General features: G+C 40.8%; 4 protein-coding genes and 1 long non-coding RNA gene across 7 annotated transcripts in view; 3 read left to right on the top strand and 2 right to left on the bottom strand.

The window, feature by feature from the left end:
• The first annotated feature begins 931 nt into the window (after positions 1 to 931).
• On the top strand, positions 932 to 5,151 carry GDF9 (growth differentiation factor 9). The gene is made up of 2 exons (XM_083799183.1): positions 932 to 1,429; positions 2,966 to 5,151. Exons 1-2 carry the CDS (start codon positions 1,000 to 1,002, stop codon positions 3,916 to 3,918), a joined length of 1,383 nt encoding a protein of 460 aa, XP_083655309.1. The 5' UTR covers positions 932 to 999; the 3' UTR covers positions 3,919 to 5,151.
• A 1,280-nt stretch (positions 5,152 to 6,431) lies between these two features.
• UQCRQ (ubiquinol-cytochrome c reductase complex III subunit VII) lies at positions 6,432 to 7,535 on the top strand. The gene is made up of 2 exons (XM_083799207.1): positions 6,432 to 6,657; positions 7,307 to 7,535. The coding sequence occupies exons 1-2, from the start codon at positions 6,504 to 6,506 to the stop codon at positions 7,399 to 7,401; spliced, it is 249 nt and encodes an 82-aa protein (XP_083655333.1). The 5' UTR covers positions 6,432 to 6,503; the 3' UTR covers positions 7,402 to 7,535.
• Positions 7,463 to 11,300, bottom strand: LOC310881684. The gene is made up of 4 exons (XR_014572504.1): positions 10,965 to 11,300; positions 9,552 to 9,657; positions 7,962 to 8,058; positions 7,463 to 7,600 (listed from the first exon to the last, which is right to left on the bottom strand). It is a non-coding gene; the product is annotated as an uncharacterized lncRNA (long non-coding RNA).
• Positions 11,296 to 13,279, top strand: LEAP2 (liver enriched antimicrobial peptide 2). The gene is made up of 3 exons (XM_083799208.1): positions 11,296 to 11,478; positions 11,900 to 12,039; positions 12,920 to 13,279. The coding sequence occupies exons 1-3, from the start codon at positions 11,311 to 11,313 to the stop codon at positions 12,954 to 12,956; spliced, it is 345 nt and encodes a 114-aa protein (XP_083655334.1). The 5' UTR covers positions 11,296 to 11,310; the 3' UTR covers positions 12,957 to 13,279.
• A 579-nt stretch (positions 13,280 to 13,858) lies between these two features.
• AFF4 (ALF transcription elongation factor 4) overlaps positions 13,859 to 23,902 on the bottom strand; it is a 49,843-nt gene continuing 39,799 nt past the window's right edge. For all 3 annotated transcript variants that reach the window (XM_083799176.1, XM_083799175.1, XM_083799177.1), the window contains 7 exons: positions 23,569 to 23,632; positions 23,286 to 23,422; positions 22,795 to 22,866; positions 21,504 to 21,597; positions 20,936 to 20,979; positions 19,749 to 19,969; positions 13,859 to 19,208 (listed from right to left, as the gene is read on the bottom strand). In XM_083799176.1, coding sequence (XP_083655302.1) covers positions 19,090 to 19,208; positions 19,749 to 19,969; positions 20,936 to 20,979; positions 21,504 to 21,597; positions 22,795 to 22,866; positions 23,286 to 23,422; positions 23,569 to 23,632 — 751 coding nt within the window. In that variant the 3' untranslated portion in view covers positions 13,859 to 19,089. The remainder of the gene's footprint in view (positions 19,209 to 19,748; positions 19,970 to 20,935; positions 20,980 to 21,503; positions 21,598 to 22,794; positions 22,867 to 23,285; positions 23,423 to 23,568; positions 23,633 to 23,902) is intronic.

The raw sequence follows: 23,902 nt of genomic DNA, 5'->3' as shown, positions 1-23,902 counted from the left end.
TTTCACAGGATAGATTGTTATCTGAATTTACCTTCCACTCCAAACCAAAGAATGCCAGGCTGACATTTCTGTCAGTTAATTAAGCATTCTCTGAACAAGTACTCCTTACTTAAGCCTTAGGATGTGAAAGTCTGATTACGGGTGACATTTCACTAGGTTATCGATAGCGTAGCTCTAAAAACAAATGCCATGAAAATACATTTTCTTATGCATTTTCCTGATTAAATAAAACAAGCCCCATCCCTTTAGTTATGTTCCATAACAAAAGTTCCCCATGTTCCTGAAGCAACCAGCATTACTCCAGTTAGAGCCTCCTGCAGCACGCCCCACAGACAGCTGGTACTGACCGAAAAAACCACTCTGCTTTTTTGCTTGCCTCAGCTAAGACTGGAGGCGAACGTGTGCTGGAATGAGAGGGAACCTGAGGGTACGACAGCCACAGTCACCTCTCTCTCAGGTGGATGTTAACATCCACAAAGAAGCAAAATTTGAGAAATACATTAGCAGCAAATGAAAAGCACTTTCACCCTTTTTTATTACCTTATTATTGCTAATGGCAATAGTATTTAGCATTTTAGATATATTTAGCGATGACAATTAGCATTATTACTGACATTTTCTTAACAGTTAACTCGCAAATATCAAAATTCGTGCAAATAACATGCATTCAGTTACACTTGCCAATATTAACTTGTCTCCCCGGCTCCCTCTGGAGGCTGATAAACGAACACTTGTATTGCAATTTACCACGTGAAAAAGGTTTACTCGGAGAATAAGGATTTTGCTTACAAAATGCTTTCATGTGCAGCGACTCTAGCCTGAATGCAAACAAGCATGTGGGTTCCGCAGCCAGCTGCAGGTCTTCCTCTTTGGTTTCTAATGAGAAAGAAACCTCCCTCCCATGCCACAGCTGCACCGTATATAAGGGCTCATGCTCATGCACTCTTTTTTTCTTGAATATTTTAGGGGAGGTGTTTTTTGGCTGCAGCCCTAAAAAGTATGGAGGGTACCTGGAGAATTTGTGTTTGTTTCTATTGCTATATTCACTGGCTTTCTTCTAGCATCCAGTGTTCCCCCCGCTCCAGGGACAGTGCAGCATCTGACAGGATCTCTGGGTTATTGGTAGCTCCTGAGGAGATCCCCAGCGAGCTAAATCCATTGTTGAGGCTGCCAAAAGGTGTGAGACGTGGATATGCCCTCCTGCCACCCCTTCTCAAGGTGTTGTCTGACCAGGGACGCCAGAGCTGGGAAAGCGAGGCCCCAAGGCTACAGCCAGACTCCAGAGCCCTCAGGTACATGAAGAGGCTCTATAAGATGTCCGCTACCAAGGAGGGGATCCCCAAGGCCAACAAAAGCCACCTCTATAACACTGTTCGACTTTTCACCCCGTGTTCTGAATGCAAGCACAGCCACAGGGACCTAATGAAAGGTAGGTGCGCAGTGACCTGAACTTCAAAGGTTCAGCTGGTTGGGGTTTATTTTGGCATGTTCTATGCTTGCAATATAGCAGAAAAATATCTCACTCCATTGGATTTGTTGCTATTTTAAGCCTGATGGCTCTTCTCTTAGCCTGGGTAAGTTCTTTGTAAAGAACTCCTTGCCTTGTGCTTTTCCTAGAAAAGAATCGTAACCAAACGTGTGAAGAGCAGAACCCCTTGTAAGGCAGGGGCAGGTCTGAAAACTGGGGTGGCTGAGCACATCTGTGACTTAGGATTTTTTTTTTTAATGTGGTCTAGTCAGAGCAACAATCCTTGGCCTTTAATTTTACTTACGTGATTGGTGATGAGTTGTCTGACTTTTCCTGACTTGGATTCCTCCGCTTGGAGAGCCAGATAACCTGAAACACAAACATCATGCTCACACACAGTAATGGCGCTTTGAAGTTGAGGATTGCTTAAAATTTGCTATAGAAAAAATAAATCAATGTTTATGGCTAAAATTTCCTGGCATAGTATGGTCTACTGCTTTAAAAATATACTGTCAATTAACAGTTAATCTCATGATTACATATCCTAAGTACAGTGATAATTAAAGTAATAGCCTGAATCTGAACTGACTTGCTACAACTAATTTTAAGGCTGTTATTCAAATTTATTATTTTAGAGAAGTCATTGATATAGACCATATAAGTTTATCAAGATCTACAGAGCCCTCATCTGACTTCTGATTATACAGTCTATTAAAGTTTGATGATCAATTAATGTATTTATGTGGTCAAAAAAGAATGCTTTCTGACTTCCAGAAAAACAGTGGTGAGAGTAAGAAAAGCAATATATTATGTCCACATCTGGAATGCAGGCCAGAAAACGGTTTTATTAATCTCAAAATGAAATGGAAATTAGAGAAAAAAAATTTAAAAAAAGGAAAAAAGAAATCATGCAAAAAGATAAGAATAGTGTATCTTACAGTATGAGTGAATAAGACAGAAATCTGCATTCAGAATGGCTTGGAAAGTTTTTATTTCATAACAGAAAAGCAAAGTGACAATTTTTTTAATTAGTGTTAATAAGTTTCTGCCTTGCTATTAACCAGACTTGCTGTCAGCTGCTGGTCAATAATACATGAGTAGCAAGAATACCTGGAGTTAATAATAAAAAGCTCTCAAAGCATTCAACTTAAACTATTTCATTTATGGCTTCTTTTATAATCCAAACTGTCTAGTTCCTCCTTCCCCATATCAACAATGGGAAAAGCCAACTGCTAACATTGCTGTGTACTGCCTTATAACTAAACAGATTTTAACACCTCTTAAAAGCTTGGGGCTTCTTGGCTTTGTTGTTTTCTTAACTTTTAAATCTTGAATTTCTGCTCCAGCCGAGAATTTCATACAATAAAAATATGTTCAGGCATCTAAATTGGTTTCTTCTGCTGCTTAATCATTTCTAATTACCCAGTAGACAAAAGTATTTGTCTTGGTGGCAAATTAAGGTACAGTAACTGTGCAAAATTTTGTTTCCCTTCTCAGGAGACCTTCACTCAGGGGATTTGCTCTTCAACCTGGATCGTGTTACTGCTCTAGAGCACTTACTCAAGTCTGTCTTGCTCTATTCGTTTGACACATCTGTTCCCACTTCTTCTTCCTTTACATGCATGTGCCATTTGTCTGTTAAGGAGCATGATTTCTCTAGCCAAGTATGTCCCAGTGTTTCTCACACTGTAGCTTTTAGCCTGCACTTTGAAGTTAGAAAACGCAAGTGGGTGGAGATTGACGTGACTTCTTTTCTCCAGCCTCTAATTGCTACTAACAGGAGGAATATTCATATGGCTGTGAACTTCACTTGTCTGATGGGTGATCCACAACACAGCACTGAACAGGACAGTTACATTAATATGGCTCTGGTTCCCCCTTCTCTTCTCCTTTACTTAAATGATACCAGTGAGCAAGCTTATCACAGGTGGAACTCACTCAGACGTAGAAGGAAAAACCCAGTGCGGCCCAGGCAAAGGAACAGTCTGCTGGCTGATATTACAGATGACGAAGGAAGAGAGAATCCGCAAGGTAAAAGGGCCTCTCGACGTCGAAGAGACGAGAATCTGAACGAAGCTCCAGCAACTCCACCTTACAATCTGAGTGAATATTTCAAACAATTTCTGTTTCCTCAAAATGAGTGTGAGCTCCACAGCTTCCGTCTAAGTTTTAGCCAGCTAAAATGGGACAAATGGATAATAGCACCACATAGATACAGCCCTCAGTATTGCAAAGGGGACTGCCCGAGGGTAGTGGGGCACCGTTACGGCTCTCCTGTGCATACGATGGTGCAGAACCTAATATATGAGAAATTGGACTCATCTGTTCCGAAGCCCTCTTGTGTTCCTGCTGAGTACAGCCCACTGAGCGTGCTAACGATAGAGCCCGACGGCTCCATAGTCTACAAAGAATATGAAGATATGATAGCTACTAAGTGCACTTGTCGGTAGTGGGTGAATCCTAATTCATTTTACACTTAGCTTGGGTATTTTGAATTATCAGAATACCTGTAGCATTTGTCTAACAGCTCTTTGAAATTGGTCAGGATTTAGCATGCGATTAGTAGGTGTTTACATAATAGCACTTATTTTTGTAGCCACTCAGCTTTTCTAGAATGTGAAATTAAATGTAAATATCTTTTTATTGGAATAATTTTGCATTTAAAATATGAAAGAGGTTTCAATTACCAGGTGCCTATTTTAAGCTGTTTTGTTATAGATTAAAAAAAAAAAAAGGAAATAAATGCCTATCATGCATACAACTTAAGTTCAGTGCCTGCTAGTCTTCCTCTATGTAATGAAATCTTTTGTAATGACATTTCTGACAAGTGTCTATGGAAAGAGGAAAGACTCTAATATTAAAATTACTTTCTCAGTTTTTTGCTCATATTCCCTAACACATTTTTCTAATTCCCCTAGCAAGAAGATAACTTTTCCTTGCAGTTCTGTTTTAAAAAAAAAAAAGTTAATCGGGCTGTTCCTTGCTTTTCTTCTGTCATGCTCTTGAAGCTTTCTCAGCAATGGGTGGTAAGAATTTAAGGAGAGATATCTAGTAATTTGTAGAAAAAAATCAAATCACTGAACTATTTGAACACAAACATGCAACAGCTTACACATGCTGTTAAAAAAACCTTGATCTGTTTTTTAGAACAATATACAAGATTGTCATGGTGTTAGGGTATGGGATTCTACCTGTAAAACTATGCTGCCACATGCTTCTGAGGTATGTGGAAATGTTCAACACTGTCACTTAAAGGCTTTTAGGAGGTTATTAAATTAGTTAAATGCTGTTAAATGTCTAGTAGTCTGATACGAGATGTGAAGATGTAGGGCCATAGCCTCATTTCCTCTCACAATAAGGGTGTAGGTAACAGCCCCTTAATTCTGTATGTTTTTAAACAAAATCTTCACCAAGACTAATGTGTTTTCTCCTAGATTTTTCTAGTTACAAGAATTTTGTTCAAAGCACTTGTTTTGGGTTGGGGACCCAAGCTAAGAGAGCTTTAGACGAAGCTCACACAAAAGACAGCTTTGATGTGGATTTTTAACAGAAGGATGTGGTGTAGCACTGCCTTGTGTGGTTTTGTTTTTCTTTGAATCGCTAAGACTAGCCTTTAAAAGGGCTTGCAAATGTATTGATGCATGAAGTCCCTAACTTCCTACTAGACCCTAACATTAGAGCCTGACCTGTGCAGTACCCAAGGGCTTGGGAACTCAGCCTGGCAGAGAAAGGCCTGAACCTGAGGTGCTGTGTGTGACTTCCCAGCGCTGTGACAGGACACGGACAGTGCTTCACCTCCCAGATGTGAACCAGCCGGTGCTGCTGTGGTGCTTCTGTGAGCCTGGAGTACCCTGCAGAGGTGCAACGCTGCCTGGCGAGCAGTCAGAACTTCCACCAAAGGAGGCCTCTGACTGGGGCTGCTACCTAAAAATAGTGCTTGCTTTGGCTCTGATCAGAGGCATGGCTGGAAAACACCAAGAGCTCAAGGCAAAAACCTTAGTGTCAAACAAAATCCCAGCCCAGGTCAATATTGTGTTTGACTGGCGTAAAAAAGCTTCCCTGCCTAGTGCGCGTTGCTCCCACTAACCCCTTTCAAACCGGGGGAATTCAGCTTCACCAAACAGCTTCTGTATTTAAAACTGTGTCCCTTCACATTATTATTTTGTCTCATTTATAAAATTGTGACAATGTCAGTTAGTTGCTTTTTTTTTCCACATGGTATTTTTGGGAGGATTCACATCTGTGAGGGGATGCACATTGCTCCCGCTAATCCCTTTCAGACTGGGGGAATTAAGCTTCACCAAACACTTGTGTTTAAAACTGTGTCCCTCACGTTATTATTCCGTCTCATTTACAAAATTGTGGCAACATCATTTAGTGTTTTTCATTGTGTCAATGTCACTTAGTGTTTCTTTTTCCAGGTGGCATTCTGGGGAGGATTTACATCTGTGAGGGGATGCGCTCACAGCCTTCACGTTATTATTTTGTCTCATTTATAAAATTGCAGAAGTATTTTTTATTTTTTTTACTATGACAGCATCACTTAGTGTTTTTTGTTGTGGCAACATCATTTAGTGTTTTCCATGTGGCATTTTGGGGAGCATTTACATCCGTGAGGGGATGCGCGCATGGCCTTCACATTATTGTTTTGCCTCATTTATAAAATCTCGGCAACATCAGTCGTTTTTACTGTGCCAACACCGTTTAGTGTTTATTTTTGTCGCAACATCGTTTGGTGTTATTGCTGCAACGTCATTTGGTGTTTTTTTTTTTACTGTGGCAATGTCCCTTCGCGTTTATTAATTGTTGCAGCGTCATTTAGGGAGTTTTACTGTGGCAACACCACTTAGTATTTTTTATCGTGATAACGTCACTTTGTGTTTTTTTTTTCTCCACACGACATTTCGGGGGGAGGACGAACACCCCTGAGGGGGACACTGCCGCCGCGCGGACCGGAAGCGGAAGCGGCATCACCGATGCCGCTTCCGCTTCCGGTCGGCGCGGCGGCGAAGGCGGTCGCCAAGGTGACACCGCCATGGGCCGGCATTTCGGGAACCTGGCGCGGGTGCGGCACGTCGTCACCTACAGCCTGTCGCCCTTCGAGCAGCGCGCCTTGCCCAACGTCCTCTCGCACGGGCTGCCCAACGTGTGGCGGCGCTTCAGCTCGCAGGTCTTCAAGGTGGTGCCCCGTGAGTATTGGGGGGGGAGGCCTGAGGGGGAAGGGGGGGGGCCGTGAGGGGATTGGGGGGGGGACTGGGGGAGGCTGAGGGGGAAGGGGAGAGGCTGGGGGAGGTTTAGGGGGGTCAATGGGACTGGGGGAAGCTGGGGGGGAATGGGAAGGAATGGGGGAGGCTTTAGGGAATGGGGGAGAACGGGGGAGGCTGCAGTGGGAAGGGGAGAGGCTGGGGGGGGATCAAGGGGGCTGGGGGGGAATGGGAGGGAATGGGGGAGGTCGGGGGAGGCTTTAGGGAATGGGGGGGGGAATGGGGGAGGCTGAGGGGGACCAGGGGAAATGGGGGAGGCTGGGAGGGAAGGGGAGGGGCTGGGGGGGAAGGGGAGAGGCTGGGGGAGGCTCGGGGGATCAAGGGGACTGGGAGAGGCTGGGGGGGAACGGGAGAGGCGGGGGGAGGCTGAGGGGGACCAGGGGAACTGGGGAGGCTGGGGGGAAATGGGAAGGATTGGGGGATGTGAAAGGGGAAACGGGGGGGTCAAGGGGGACTGGGGAAGGATGGGGAGAACAGGGAGGGTTCGTACCAGTTGTCGTTGTGAGCCAGCCTGCCGCAGCTTTGCCCCCCCCTCCTCGCTGTGCGGTTCCTCAGCGCTCTCCTCTCTTTGCAGCCTTCGTGGGCGCCTACCTCCTGTACTCCTGGGGCATGCAGGAGTTCGAGAGGCTGAAGAGGAAGAACCCTGCTGACTACGAGAACGACAAGTAGCCAGAGCCACGAGGAGATGTTAGCGGAGATGTTAGCGCACCGTGTTATCAGCGTCCTGTTGCTAAGCGTGTTCATGTGATTAGGATGACGGGCAGATAAAGTGTTGTCTAATAAACTTTAACTCTGTCTCATGACTTTGTGTGAAGTCCATGGCTTTACATGTTGAGGTGAGTCGCATGAAATGGCTCTCCGGTTCACTCTGTACAGAGGGATGATCAGATTAAACTACTCTATGCTCAAACTATTTTACTTTTTACTTTACTTTTTACTTTACTTCTTATTTCCAGCCTCTTTGCCTCTTGTTTCTTTGAAACACTTCTCAGTCTAGTTAATGTAGCAAGGGCTGTCCTCAGCTATCAATGGTTAGAAATAACAGTTCGGGGGTAAGCTCATTGATCCCTTTATCTGTCCCTCACCAGCCACTTTTTCCTCTTGAAATAGAATATATTCCAGCCTTGAGACGCGTGAAAAAACAAACGGTCCATCTGACATTGCCCAAAACTGTATGAGCTGGCTGATGGCTCGGAGCTGAATGTGGACTCTGCCCCACATACACCTACCTGGGTATCATAGTTATTAACGTTAATCAGATGATAAACTGCAATTCTGATGTCTGCTTGGTGTTAACAGTCCAAGTTAGAAGCTTCTTCTTGGGAACTACAAGGAGAAAAAAAAGATTATTTTGACACCTGAGGGTGATCTCAGGAGCTTTATTGCTACTGTTCGCTTTTAAATCTGTGCCTAAGAAATTCACCCTGTAGCTCCAAGTACGACACGCTTTGCTCTCCAAAGTCCAGACCGTTTGGCTCAGTTCTTTATCTTTTTTTTTCCCTTAGTCTTGAGCTGATTGTCTCAAGCTCGTGCTCCAAGCGAAGTAACTCATTTATCTCCCTGTTGCGCTAGTCCCGCAGCTGGTACTGAGAATTTATCTTATCTGCAGAGGGAGAGTGACGTTTTCCTGGGGTAGTTGCTTTGCGGGCTCAGGGCTGAGCCGTCTGGAAGACAAAGATGCTCAGTCTCACTTCAGGAAGCTGGGGGTATGCAAATGGTGGAGTCAAATGCTTTATGGTTTTGTACTCAAGCACAGACAGAGGCTGGCCTAGCCAGGAGCAGTGCAAGTGCTCCCACTGCACCACAAGCTTTCTGTGCTCCAGTCTACGTTTTGGTTCACCGGTACTTTGTAGGCAGCTTAAGCACGACGGGAGCATTGAACTGGCTCCAGCAACTGGGAGGTGGCAAAGATGGCCGGGGGCAGGCTTTGCTCAGAACTCTCATTTGCCTCCTACTTACCCCAAAGAGCAAGGGCAGCTGCTCTGTAGCCTAAATAACCGGACTCGTAGGCTTGGCACAGCGGTAGCTTCAGTAAGTGCTTCCTCAATCCCTTTCCTCTCAGGAGCTCTAGAGGGTGAGCAGCTCCTCGCAGCCTCTGCGATGAGGTCTCTGCCCCCGTTTCACAGACGGCTGAACTATGGCCTAGCCAGCTGCCAGCCTACTGTAAACACCGGGGCACGTTCAGCCGCTGCCGCCGAGTTTACCCACGGCGCTGCAGCCCCGCGAGCACCGCTGCCAGTCCCCAGCTGCCCCCCGGGTCCGGCCCGCGGGGCAGGGATGCAGAACCCGGCGTTTCCTCACGCTGCCAGCAGCGACGGCTCCTGCCCGCTGCGTGGCAGGGGGGCGTTGGGCCGGGGGGTGTTTCAGCGTCCAAACGCTGTGTTTGAAAGTTTCTCAATCTCATTTGTTTCTGTTCTCCCTTTGCTAAATGTTCACGGGGGCTGTGGCTTCCTACTGGCAAATAGGAGACAGCGGGCTACCGTCTTAATCATCTAATTTATTTCTATTGTCCCTTTGCTAAACGTTAGAAGTGGCAACACAGCAATGTTCTGTAACATTCTGGTGTTTAAACCAGCATTTTTGCTGTGGCTTCTGACTAGCCAGCAGTAGACGAGTGGACTGCACTGGATTTGCATACATGGAAACAAGCAGTCCGATTTTTTTTTCTTTTCTTGCACAGAATAAACGGATTGCTGCTTCAAAGGGATCTGCAACTACGAGCTGACACTGTTAGCAACCTAGGACACACAACAGTTTTGACGTATCATCACAAAGTACTAATCTTAGCTAGCCAAAAAAGCTGAGGAACGATGACTTACTGAGGACACGGCTGTCAGAGCTGAGCTGTCACTTCACATCCTGTGCTCCAAATACGCAGTCAAGACTGCCACCGTGGCTTTTCTTGTCTCTGTTCTACTACAGTGCCTAGTGGAGACAGCAGAAATTAGAACTCACATACATGTAAGGAAAGGACTTAAAGGGAAAAACATTTGAGAAATTCACAGCCAGATACAAGAGAAACATTCAAGTTCTGCTATTTGATCTGTCATTATTTACTGTCTCATTTCTTTCCCTATGTGAAACCAAGGAAGGTGAAATGACGAAGGGTTTCGATTCCTTCCCACAAGGAAGCGAGACAAACCGGGGAAGAGTAAGGAACCCCAGGAAAGGAACATATCTTCCAATAATAGCTTGCAGGCAATACGCTGCAAAGGGGTTTTATTTAATCCCAGTGAAATTTGGGCTAAGGGGTAATCATCCGTAGGCAGGAACCTGACAACATGGCAGGCATTATCTTAATCTTAGTAACTTGCCTTCCACGCTGGCACTTATACTTCCATATTAAGCAATCACAGAAAATGTAGTCTATTGCATCCATATTTAGATTTATAATTTAGCTAAAACAACTAATTATTTTATACGCTATCTTCCTACTTGAAGTAACTTTCAAAACAGAGTGCCTCCAAGCAGTGCTTGCCATGGCTAAACTGCTATTGTTGCTCTGCAGTCTCATAAATCATTTCCTTGACAGATACAGAACATGCGGACAGATTTGGGAGCCAGATGTATCAGACAAGGAGGAGGAGGAGTACTGGCAAGGTGCATCGAGAGAGGAGTGATCTTAGAAACACTTCTCCCTCTTCCCCGTGGGAGACCAAGTGGGAGAAGCGTGTGTCTGAACGGAGACTTTGGGCAAGATGAAAGGTAACGCATAGTTCTTTTGAAACATTTCCTCCAAGCTGCTGCAATCTCTTCTCACTGCACCACGGAGAAGTGCAAGAGTGCTCTTAGCTCTAACCTGCCTGTCCACATCAGTGGGAGCTGCTGTTGGCACCTTCTAGAAGACTGCTCACGAGTTACACTGTAAGACACAGAGGCAGACTACAGCAGAGATGGCTCGTCTAAAGAAACCATCGTCTTGCTACGTGGAGCAACTCAACTCCAGAAAATCCTTCCAGCCATCTCTTCTGCTTTTAGGGTTAGCTATCTAGATCATCTTTAACTGCAGACTGGGATCCTTGAAAGGAGATGTCTAAGATTTATCAGGAATAACATCATTTTTACACTCCAAAACCCATATGGAAAGTACCGCATCCACATTTTAAGCACAAAGTTAATGGAAAGAAAGGTCAGAAGTAACTTGCTTATGACTCTTTCATGTACCAAGAACGAGAAGCAGAACCAAAAGTACAATTTGCTGCTCCAAATAAACTCGGTAGGACAATACTTACCTGCCAGCTGGCAAACTCAGAGCTGCACATACTGTGAACATCAGAGAAGTTAAATAGGGTTGTTATAATAAGGCTTTTGATCTTTACCACGCTACTTTGGGCCACCCACCCTTTTGCTTGCATGGATGGAGTTCTGGTAACGTGTTAGATAGGTTTTAAAAAAGGAACAGTTGGCAAACCTGGTAAGCTGACCAGACAAAGTACAAGTGGAAGGAGAGTAAATCATTAGCTAGATAGACAGGCCTTGAACCAGATCGCTTCAGGAGATGCTAACTTTGTAATTCCCTCTTGCTCTGAAATGAACTTTGTTCCTGTAATGACTGACAGCTGATGCAATGATAAGAGAATGAAGTCTATAAAAATCTGGCTGAAGCTTGGCAAGTTCTATTCAGGGCTCTTCCAACCTCCTCCGCCCACAGCTGCTCCTCCAGCCGAAGCAGCAGCCCATACTGTGAAGATGCACTGTTTGAAAGTCATGGCAATCTTCTTATTCTGCTCGCTGCTGCTCAGCCAGGTAAGTAGAGAGAACTATTTAAAATGCTAGCTCAAACAGCCAGGCAGTGAACGAAAGTGTTAGGAGCTACACGAATAACACTAAGTGCCAGAGTCAGAAGTAAGAGCAGAGCTCTTTTAGCAGATTCAACATCCTGAAGAAGTAAATAACTGCTTAAAGCGAAAACTGGGTTACTCTGAGATGTAATTTAGCAAATAATTCTGCCTTCCCTCTCAAGACAATTAAAAATGTTGATTTTTATGATTATTTCTTTAGGGTTAGGATATAAGCAATTGTACTTTAACAGATCACTCTATGATTTGAAAACAAGATTTACAGACCTTCACTTAAAATTTATATGATGATTGACCACAGCATCAAAATGACCAACTGCCTACAGCCGCTGCGTGCTCCTGACAGCTGTGCCACGACTCTGTTTCAGATGCACTGTGCTTCCTTGCACCAGCCACAGCCTCACCTAAAAAGACAAAGGCGGATGACACCTTTCTGGAGAGGAGTCTCACTGAGACCCATTGGAGCCTCCTGCAGGGATAACAGCGAATGCATTACAATGCTATGCAGGTAACTAACCCTAACCAATATTAAGGCTCAGGAATACATGATGTTATACTACGTAGAGAAAGTTTCCACTTATTCTCACTCAAGATATGGAATTAATTCTGTGCATAAAAAAAAAGATAGGAGGGATATGGATGAAGCAATAGATTTAGACCTTTTTTGTAAGCAGTACAAACAGAACAGAGTCCAAATGCCCTTGATGACAAGCCTTTGTAGTTCCATTGCAACCCAGAATAACCATCTTTTCAAAAAAAAAGGACAACCAACCATAGAATCCTGGACAGCTTCTAGGTAACCACTTAGAGGCCTTAAATATTAATCCATCTTTAAAATGGTAATCACTTTAAAGTGATTACTTAAGCTCATCATTTAAAAGCTAAAATACTAAAGCAAACATAAGTTAACCAATTACATATAAAAAGTGATTAGTTAAAATTACTACCTAGTGACTGAAAGCTGATTTTGTGTGGCACTTACTGTACTTACACCTGAAAGCAAATGGAAAATGGGTAGAATAGATCCATCTACACACAGATACTATAGGAAATGACAGTCAGGTTCCTATTCTGCATGCGTCTGAAATGAATCATTTGGTTCTAGTGATTACCATGGATGAACTATAACAGCAGCTACAGGAAGATAAATAGACAGGAAGGCATTTTTGTTGTGTATAATTTCTACACTAGAGCCTGGCCATACAGCCCTGGGTAATACGTACTTTGGAGTTACCATGCAAAGCAAAGAACATAAGATGAATCGAGACAAACTGAGTCACGTTAAGCTGAATACAAGCACTGTCGTAATAGCTGAGCGCTGCTAAGGACAGACAGACCTGTTGGAGCCCTACGCAGCTGTCAGTGCCTGATGATGGTTTGTTTTCCAGGAAAAACCGCTGTTTCCTTAGATCGGCCTCCGAGTGACCTGTCGTAATGAAGAACACCCATCACTGTTACTGCTAACAATGCTCCGCTCTACTTGTGAAATATTTATTGACCGTTCAAAAGCTACGACCATGAATCAGCAACAATTATATTCGACATTTCTGCCATAAGAACTGGTAAAAGGACTTCAAAGAGCTGGAGAGCATTCAGTAACCAAGGCTGTACCTCCGCAGCATACGCCTGAGGATGACTCTCTGGCCAAGCTCAATAAAAGGACCCTGCATCTCATGTTTGTTTTGTTTTTTTATAACTGTTAATATATATTTTTTTAAGGTGTGGATTAAAAGTTTATATTCAGTAAACAACCTGGGTTTTTCCTTGTATCCTGTGAGCAAAGTGTATGCTGAGTGCGCATCAGGCATTTCAAGTAGGAGTGCTTATTTCAAACTGGACTTTAGACATTTATCCTTCAACCTGGCAAGTGCTTAAAGTAGATCACGCTTCCATCTCATTTCAGTCTCAACAGCTGAACTCTTATCAGTACTTCAAATAAAGGCCTGTCGGAAAGAGGGAGCAAACAAACTGATAATAATACTGCTAGCAGATTCAATACGCCAAATATATCTGGTGATAACTAGAAAACGTATTTACTTTTAATTACTTCTAATCAAAATTGCCTAAGTAAAGTCCTAAACTGACCCCTTCCACTGAGGGATCTTCTTATTTCAAAATACATTTATCAAAATCAGATCCATCTTAACTCAGAGGGCTGAGAGAAACAAAGCCACTTTTGATTAGGCAAACATCAACAGGTCTGGGACACACAAATACTGAACGTCATTTTCCTTTGTTACACAGAGAGCATTAAAACAAAGACGAAAACTGCTTTAAAATGCAATACTGGGGAGGAGACAGCCCGTTCAACAGACACGAACACAGTGTTTATGAAGTTTAATACAGAAAATCTATTTGATATTTATTAAACTTAGTTTCTCCAGTTACAGTTTTGCATTGTACAAAGCATTTTAATGACACAGTAGTTAAAAAGATCTTTACAAATTGAAATGTGATACCCTTTTCTCCAAATATTTTAATTGCCATAAATTTGTTTAAAAATACACATTAAACGCATGTTTCAGACACTAAACTTTCTATAATCTCAATACCACAAAATACATAGAATATACTATACAGATGTGGAAAAAATCTAGTTAGTATATAATACTTTGCTCACCATTAACAGCTTTATTACGTGAAATGCACATACTGACTTAGAAATCCTAATTTTGAGCCCCAAAGTACCCTTTGAAATTTCAAATGTATTGCAACAAATAAAATCACAGTTTGTTTTTTTTTTAGGTTTTGGTTGAAAGACAGATGCCTAAATATTTTGATAGAAACAAAATGTAACACATGGACTTGTCATGTACAAAGCATAAAACAGAGACATCCCATTAGTTACTAACAGTACCTTTCTGTATGATTAATAAGGGCTTCATTTATAAGTGACAGCTTAAAAGTTACCTTCCCCCTCCCGCAAACCCTCCCCCAAAAGAAAACCCTTCTTCACCAAATAATAATTTCAAATAAGATAAAGGATTTTTAATAAATATATAAGCACTTTATCCTCCATATACAAAATTTCTTAAAACAATTTAAAAGGGGGACCAGATACAAATGTCAGGAACTGTGCTTGCAAAAGTCATGCCTGGTCCTTAGAGTTGAGTGTTCAGATGTATAATGCCAGTGCAGCCGACACCAGCCGCTGCAGAAGTACTGTGCACCCGACTACATCAATTCCTAGGGTTGCATATAAAAACTGAAGACGGGGAACACTGCATTCCAATTTGCCTGTATCAGCCCCGTTGGCAAACGTGGAGAGTTACAACAGGAACGGATACATTTCCATTAAGTTTCCAGATGAAATTAAAACAGGTAAGCGTTTACATAAAGATAGCCTATATAAATTCTGTGCTGTAACGCAGCATTTCAAATTGCTCAGTATAGTGTATTCGATTGAAACTCAGCCGAGACTGGCAGAGAGCAAAGAGCTGGCGCTGCCTCCAAGGCTGCTCCAGCAAAGACCAGAGCTCCTATCGAGGCAGGAATTCACTCGCTGCACAGCTAACCCTTCCCTCTCCGCCCCCCCGCCCCCAACACCGCCGTTTTCAAATGGCATCAGAGACCAATTCCTTGAAAAGTAATGGAGTTAGACAGAGATCATGATTCCCTGATTGATTGGGTTTACCCAACTTTCATACTTAGGACATTTGCCTCCTGGAATAGGTCTGTATTTGTCTGAGTTGGCTACCAAAAGCTTTGGCTACTCTTTATACTTAAAAGGTATCTTTACTTTGCTGCTTGGAAACATACAGTTTTCCATAATACTGATTCCTTAGATGGAGTAATTTAAACCCTGACCGAAATACTCGTCAGACATCTAATAATTTGGAAGTTGCTTACTCCCCAATGGGTAATTCAAACTTGACTTGCTCAGGCCCTTAATATAAACACTGCAGTGACAGTAAATATCTGTTAGGTAAGTGAAATATTAAATACAGCAAAGGTAGTCTCTCTTTCCAATAGTTTCCCATTTTGGAAAATTACATAATTATCTGCCTACGGCTTTATTTTACTTGCCCCAGGCAAGCACAACAGTACTTCCATAAAGTACTGACTCTCTGTATGTTGGGGCCATTCGTAAATACATTTCAGGGCTTTTTTTTTTTGTTATCACAGCAATCAAGCCTCAGCAATCTAAAGGAATATACATTGCACTCCTGTATAATATGCAAGATTTATCACCAGTAAGATGGTGATTCATCACTCAATAAATAATATATCAATATAGTCAGTTGCACCATAATCTAAAAACAAGTATAACATATACTTTGGACAGACTGAGTTCATATATATATACATATATATTAAAAGACACATACAATACAAATTGCATACTGCCATCAAAAGCCAAGAAGAGCCATCCATATGCTCTGCTTTATGGCTAATAGTTTCAAATCAAAATAAAAGTATCGGGCTGTTTTACTCTGGTGTCCTAAAGATTTGTTTATAAATATAAATGGTTGCACCTTATCACCTAGGAACCTGCAAGTTTCACAGCAAATTCAAATAATATTGATATCTGAGCAAGCCTAGTCTGATTAAGCCATTTTTAAGATTCACCAACTGGGACCGCGTTCAGTAAGGGAATTAAAATTACGGCGCTGATATGTATTTAATATACAATCGTCTAGGGAATCATTTAGGAAGCCAGGAGTTAGGGATTCCCTCGTTAGTCAATAGTGCGACTTGCCTTAGTGCTGAAGTGACATGCATTTCCACCGCTGTTGTGTAAAGGTTAAAAAAAAAAAAGATTTAGATTGTTAGCCTGCATTTTGACAGAGGGATGGAAGCTTATTAAGTATTTGCATTTTTTTTGGCTATGAAATCTGATAAGTACCTAACTTCTCTCTTTGAAACAACGGTAAATCCCAACATAGATATGCTTTTGGAAGTGTGAAATTTAAGTTTCTCTGCTTGAAATAGCCACAGATGAGTAAGGCATTTCTTTTCAATGAACAAGACCACTGCATATCTCCCAGACAGACAGAAATCTGGGACAGCACTCTTGGAGGGTATTTCACTGTGAAGTACACTGCTTAGGTGGGACACTTTCAACCAGTTCAGGTCCACATTTTGACACAATGTAAAAAGTCCTCTGGTCATTTGAAGACAATTCTTTAAGATTCACTGATCTAGGGATAAGCGATACATTTTTACAGACCAATTGCACGTGACACCAAAAGGTATTTGTGGGACTCTAGTAAAAGAAAAAAAAAATCCCAGAGATGAGACCATTCCTGCTGACAGTCATGGTAACTGTGCACAAAAGAGCAAGCCAAAAAACAGCCATGCTGGCTAGTGCAGCACTACACAAAAAAATAAACTATGAATGCAACTTCTAAGAAGGTATTTTTTATATAGCGTCAAAAGTGTGCTAGGCACTTTAGAGTATTAAAGGAAAAAATAGTTGACAGTGTCCCATTAACCAGGATGCAGAGTCTGAGGGTACAGAGTTCTGTCTCTAACAGCAAACACTAAAAGAAACGTGATCTTGCACAGTGATTCAATACAAAGGATGCTCCAACAGACCTGAACGGGAAATTCGGCTATAATTGAACAAGTCACAGGTCCGTTACCCACGTATCGGTTTGTATGTAGCAAAGCTCTTCTGGAAGTACAAAACACGCTGGAACGCAAAGGAAGCTCTACGAATATGCAGCTACCTTTTAGTAGGTTACTAATTTGCAAAACTCCTAAACTCTTAAAGCCCATAGGACATACTGCAGTACTAAGTAGCGTAGAATTCTATTCCTTCCGTCGAGGTTGCCATGAGTTTGGCACTTAACTACAGCTACACAAAAATTTAGTGCAATAATTTTCCTGAACATGCACGTTCATATCTGGTACAGAATAAAGGGTTAAATGGGAGATAAAACAAAGCAGCATTCCACAATCTCACTCTAAAGTATTCAGAGTTTGACTCTTTAAAAGGAGACCACTGCGATGAGAAGTCAGTTTGTGTGACAGACACTAGTTTTAAAAAGGAAATGGAATTTTACCAAAGTACTGCAGAAGACCACTGCATACAGTATACCTGGTCCTGCTGTAAAACATCTTGTAAACAGTTCATAAAATCTTCATCTAAAAGTAAGGCATAAGGCACACCAGACATGTTAGGGGCACTAAGCAATACTGAAAGCAGTAGCATTTTAAACCTTTTACTCAGACAAGCACCTTGCGTGGAAAGGTACTTTGGTTTGCACGTTTTGAGAGCAGTCAGCTGCAACTCCACGAACCATTTCTGTTGCACCAAATCGCTTCTCTCAAGTGAATATTCCGCTCCATCAAACACATCAAGCATTAATGGGACCTTCATTAACATGGGGTAAATACAAGTTTCAAATCCATTCCGCATCAAAGCAGTTAGACAGCTTCCCTGTAATAGCAGGCGTGCTCCCCACCCCACAATGGCTGTTGCACTGTCATGCTGTAGTGTCCATTAACCATCAGACCCTAAAAGGAAAAAATGGACCTCCGTTTCTACTTAAGATTCCTGGTTTCTCAGTCAATGGAAAAGATGCAAATGACGGTTCTGGTAGGAATTTAACTCCTGTTGGTTTGGTTTTTTTTAAACCACAAAGTTCGCTGATTTTGAATGTGTCAAAAAATGACAAGCAAGGAAACAAAACTTATTTTAAATGAAGAGATACAAAAAAGCACAAGATTGTCCATTTCAGAAACCTTTCCTGTATGCATCGCACCTATCTGACTGAAGTTCATTCCTACACCATTACTTTGATATCACATCGAATACAAATTACTGTAATGTTTTGTGATTTGTTATAGTGTTAATCAATGTTTGAAACTGCCTTGAAAGCAACCCAAGTCAGATCCAGCTAAATATTTTCCATATAAATTTCTTTAAAATTCATTTAAACGAAGTATCTTAATATGTAGAAGAATATCTGGAACTTTTCTATTTAGTACAAATTCTGCAATAATAAATCTCTAGCTGTCATTTATTAGTTGACTCATAGGCATTAGGCATGAAAAGTATGGTGTTCCTACACGTTAGAACCTATCAATCCTACTTCCTTTTACAGGCTCTACCACCACAAGACATTACAGAGTAACAAAGCTCACAAAGTCCTTAAATAAAGTGTCTATGTTTAATTTCTGCTAAGTACTTGAAAGGGTAAATTTAGGGAAGAAACAGCTAAAAATTGCCCAAAATCGGGCTTTTCAAAATTAAAATTAAAAAATTAAAATAAATAGGATTTAAACTGACTTATGTATTATGACTGGAATTCCAATGATCCAATCTATCCATGATAGATTAGCAAAAGTACACCTTTATATTTTGCAAATTTTAAAATATTTAAATAACTTAAAACGGGAATACTGAAGAAGTCCATTAACCAGATAATTTGGGGTTAAAACACAAAACACAAATGAGGATGGGAGACATTTCAAAGCATTCCTTGCTCTTAGTGTCAACTAAGCAATGTGTTATGGCAGTCTTCCTTATTGACATGACACAGTGTTGTGGAGATAAATCAGAGGCAGCGAGAAAAATGTGTTCTATTTTCCATTCCTTCAGTTCAAAATATCACTTGGCATCCAGGCGCAACCAATGTAGTCCCTGACGGGTATAACGCACTAGGTCTGTCATGATGCTTGAATTAAAAACCAGAGGGCCCATGACTTTATCCAGTTCAGCAAAGAACTCTAAAACAACAGAAATGCAAGTTAAATTAGGCACAATCTTTCACGTTGGCTGGTGTACTGGAAATACTGCATCACAAAAAAAAAAAAAATCTTTTCAACACAAATCTTTCAGGTTAAGACAGAAGAAATGAAAGATGGCTGAATGTTGGAAGAATAAAAATAAAAGAAAAAGATCTTTTCTAGTCAATTTCTTTACTCTTTCCCATAAGACTAGTAGATGAGAATAATTATACTATGGTTAAATGGTTGCAAAACTTTTTTTGGTCTTTTCCCTCAAACGTGTATATTTACTCAAGATAAGAATTTCAGAGAAGGAAGTGCACCAAGTTCCTCTTCCTACAGTGAACAACTTATGGGAAAATCAGGATTTGTTTATTTAAAACAAACAGTAGGAAACATTACATCACCAGCACCATCTGACAATCAAGACAACCAGCCCGGGGAATCACCATAATCAAAGGCATCGCTTTCTGTCCTTCTTTTGCAGAAGACCCAGCTGAGCATCCTGTGAGGTTATAACCTGCCTGTGACGAGCCTTACCTTTCTGTTCTTTAGACAGCTGTTCGGCTTGGTCCCATATTTCAGTGGCATAGAGGAAGTTGGATGTAACTTGGACATAGCTGGCTGCCATCTGATGGATCCTCTGGGGGATCGTCACCGAAGACCCGCTCCCTGAAGGGTTGGCTGCCCCAGAAGAGTAATTTCCTGAATTCCCTGGAGACAGCTTTGGAGAGACTGGAGACGGCATACCAACAGGCTTGCTGCTTATCCAAAGAGAAATATTAAATTGTAAAATGCATGCATATGTACTTCAGGCTTGTCATGCTGTAAGAATAATGCTCTAAGACCTCTCTTCCTACACCTCAGAATGTGGGATGCTAAAACACCCCCACTTCACACATCAAGAAGTCAGGGTTTGCCCTGCAACAGATGAAATGCACAGGCTGGTAAAATACCAAGGCTCCTCCAGCACCTGTGTTTCAGCTTAGTATCCAAAACCAATCCTCACCATCTTTCAATTTAAAGTCTTAAACTCATTGTTTAAATAAATTGAACCTTAAATAATAATAAAAATAAAACTACATGGTTAATTATACTGCCATACTACTACATTTTCAAATAACATGATGCAAATCTGAAAAGTTCCCCTAAAATTCTGGGATTTTTAATTTTGAGAGAGTGATCTATAAAAGGTTGGTTGTTAAGTTTTAAAGAATAAAAATAAATTGCTATACTATGGAACAGACAACCCTGAAAGTACTCGTAGCCATCTGGGCTTGCAGCAGTAATAAAGCTATCGTTTTGAGGGAAAAAGCGTTATATAAAACAACAAATTCACTAAGACAAGCACTTTGTATGTTAATGACCCACTACTTTTTTTTTATTATTATTATTTTTCACCCCCAACAAGGAACTGCCTAAGTTTCAGTACAGCAATATCAAAAGCAGCAGTTTTCCAAACCCTTTATCAGAATAAAATTATCTATTACAATTAGAATTATCAATGAAATATTGTTAGAATGATCTATGATAATTATGTTCTTATTATTCTTATCATAATCTATGATAAGAATCGAAAACTAGACCTTAGAGCAATCAGGAATTGGCTAGAAAACAACTACTGCTCTTTAGAGTGAAAAGCTACTCTTCGAGTACCTCAGGCGCACAGTTTATGTAGAAAACTGGCTATGCATTGGGAAATACTGGTACCAACTTTCATTACTCACCTTCCCATACCAGGTGATGGTGCTTGAGAATTGTTATAGGAATTCTGTTGGGGGAAAATAAATTTGTCCTGATTTATGTTTATACTTTAATCACATTTTATCTGCTTAATCAGTCATTTTTAAACAAGTTAGTTCTTATAGCTTTTCTTTTAAGCAATAATCAAAATCCTGAATAATATCAAGCAAAGTACTTTCAAATGTGGTAAAAATATCCCTTTTACTGATGACTAAGACAAAAATCAGTGAAGACAAAGTGAGGTTTCAGCTTTGTTATACCTGCAGAAAGAAAAATCTTTTAAAATTCTCTTTGAAGCTTACTAAACTTATTAAAGACAAAAGCTACATCAAATTATTAATAGATATCTATCATGTTAGGACCAGTGGGTTGATGACATTATAGTCATGCTGAATCTCCCCAGCTTTAAGCTACTCAGCTCAAATATACTTCCAGTTCTAAACAGAGCGTCCTGGAAGTTTGCACGCAGCAGTCTGTAAACTGGATAGAGGAATTTTTAGTGATGTAGAACTTTAATTTGATTAAAAATGAAAAAAATATTTATGCAATTACCTTCAGATGTTCAGTCAGAGTCTTAGAATATTTCAATGCACTTTCCTTTTTCAGTTTGAAAAGCCTTAGGTATAGCAGAGATTGGCACCGAAGACTAACCAAAGACAGAACAGCAAAACATTTACAATTAAAGCCAAGTTTATCGCATCTCAGTGAAGTTCAAAAATCTAGCAGCTGTGTTTTTAAAACCTTTCTCTCCTAACTCTGAAAAGCCAATTGTCAAGTCTTAAGTAGCAAAACTCCAAACCCACTTTTAACTTCTTAAGGAAGTGAAAGCCACAGCTTTCTGCCTTGAGCGGAAATTATAGTTTTCCATGACTTTGCTGATATAACTGATCTCCAGTTCTGAGCTCAGGAGACAACATTAAATTACTTGCTAGATAAGAGTTTCATTTGATTTTTTGCTTATGTCATGACATACTGAGTCTAGTGTATTCTGCTCTAGCCTCCCCTTTCTTTTCCACCTGATACTGGTTGGTTCTGCTCCACTGCTTGCTGCAGCCATTTCACTGGTCCCGAAGGCAAACGACAATTCTTCAGTCATTCTAAATTTTGATTTATCGCTGGGTGAATACACAGGAAGGACCCTCATACTTTCTGCTATTACTCCTTTCAAATCCAGTCAAACACCTTAGTTTCAAGTTTATCTTTGCAAAAAAGGCACAAATCAGAGCTACAAATTCTTTCACATGAATAAGCAGTGCATGTTGATAATCCCATCTTACAAAAAAATAAAACAAACTAGAAAACTGTTTGTTTGTTAATGCAACAATGGTGTTTTCTGAAGCACTTAAGTCACCGAACAGCCTCCTATCAGCTGGATACACATCAAACTCAACAGCAATCCATTATTTTTGAGTATTGCAATTTACAAAGCGAAAATGGAGAGGTCAATTCATCAACAGTAATTTTACCAAAACATTAAGGAGGATAAAAGTTCAAAAGATCTCTCCACCATTTCTAGCCGCATAACAACTTTGTTGCATCATTGCTGCTATACATATCCCATCAATGAAATCATGTTCTTAAAATAAAAGCACTAACTGACAATTTTAAGGAAGTCAGACAGAGCTGGAGAAAGATTCAGTAATTTAATTAATAGTCCGAAAACCAGAGAGCCTCTCTGCCCAAATTTACAGTAACCAGATATATAGCATTAATCTTTCTGCACAGTCAAATGGAAAACTCATATTTTGTTCAAAACCACCTGAGAACTCCGTGTAATGCAGTATTTCACAAAGACTGCACTTGAAATAATCAGTGTGTTGTATTAAGTTCAGAATACACATACCAAAGCACTGCTAGCCTTTTATCTGCAGCTGTAGCATCCGGTGCCAAGTAATTCTTCAGTTTCATAGTGTACCTACAAACAAAGTATCAACAAGTAAACAATCCATCAAGTAAACAACAAAATAAAGTATTTTACTATCATTTATCCATCACCAAAGTTCCTATCAATTTCTAATTTCAACCATGTTCACCATTTTCAGTTACTTCCCCCAGACCCTAAACGAAACATGACTACATAATGAGTGAAAAAATTTTGCTTTTCATGTATTACGTATTGTTGAGAGACGTCAAGAACCTTGGAACAAAGGATCTCAACATTCATGAAAACACTTTAAGACCCAGCAACTGGAACAAAGTGGTAAGTGATCTGGTTTTACTGGAAAGTAAGAGATTTCAAAAGTCGGTGGAAAAAGCTTCCTGAAACCTAGAAGCTCTGATTTCCAAACCTCTTTCCCACCCACTTGACTTTTGTGTATCCTCTACATTGCTTACTTGATTAATTCCACAGTTTCTGAATACATAGGGAACGGGGACTTGGATTCCTGAGCATTTTTCTCCAATGCATTCCCACACTCAATGAACGACACTACGGCATCTAGGTAGTACACAGCCTTCTCGAACCTGTCAGACTGAGGAGATGGAAAAAAATTTAAAGACAAAAACCAAGAGGATACACCAGAAAGTCCCAGTACAGACACGGAGCAATCCAGCAACAGCAGTAAACAAAAGCCAGTATAATGTGCAAACACTGGAGAAATACTGTAGATTTACTTACCAGTGCATCCGCATTATGCTTTAACTTCTTTGCTTCCTGTAAATAATGATCAGCTGAGTAAGTCCTACAATAGAAGAGATAAACTTATGGACTCAGCACCATCCACAATGCATTTCCTTTTACGATCAAAGTTTCTTAATGCTGACTTTTTTTTTCCTAACTCAAGTTACAGGAGCTACTGTATTCTGAAGCTGTTTAAAAAATACTTGTAATAGTTAAATTGTATGATTATTTACAGTATGATAAAACTGTTAAAAATAGTTACTTTCAGTTCTCTCGTTTCAGGTAATTTGAAACAGTATTTTGAGCAAGATGTTTAGTACACAGGATTGCA

Source organism: Anser anser, assembly GCF_964211835.1.
Source record: "Anser anser genome assembly, chromosome: 14".
Lineage (NCBI taxonomy): Eukaryota > Metazoa > Chordata > Aves > Anseriformes > Anatidae > Anser > Anser anser.
The sequence above is the reverse complement of the archived record's forward strand: the minus strand, read 5'-3'. Positions and strand labels throughout refer to the sequence as shown.

Bases quoted from the DNA above. Each gene is read 5' to 3' on its own strand.
- LEAP2 (XM_083799208.1), top strand. From the start codon at position 11,311: ATGAAGTCTATAAAAATCTGGCTGAAGCTTGGCAAGTTCTATTCAGGG. The intron at 11,479-11,899 runs GTAAGTAGAGAG...ACTCTGTTTCAG, and splicing joins GCTCGCTGCTGCTCAGCCAG to ATGCACTGTGCTTCCTTGCA. The intron at 12,040-12,919 runs GTAACTAACCCT...TTTGTTTTCCAG, and splicing joins TGCATTACAATGCTATGCAG to GAAAAACCGCTGTTTCCTTA.
- UQCRQ (XM_083799207.1), top strand. From the start codon at position 6,504: ATGGGCCGGCATTTCGGGAACCTGGCGCGGGTGCGGCACGTCGTCACC. The intron at 6,658-7,306 runs GTGAGTATTGGG...CTCTCTTTGCAG, and splicing joins GGTCTTCAAGGTGGTGCCCC to CCTTCGTGGGCGCCTACCTC.
- GDF9 (XM_083799183.1), top strand. From the start codon at position 1,000: ATGGAGGGTACCTGGAGAATTTGTGTTTGTTTCTATTGCTATATTCAC. The intron at 1,430-2,965 runs GTAGGTGCGCAG...TTCCCTTCTCAG, and splicing joins CCACAGGGACCTAATGAAAG to GAGACCTTCACTCAGGGGAT.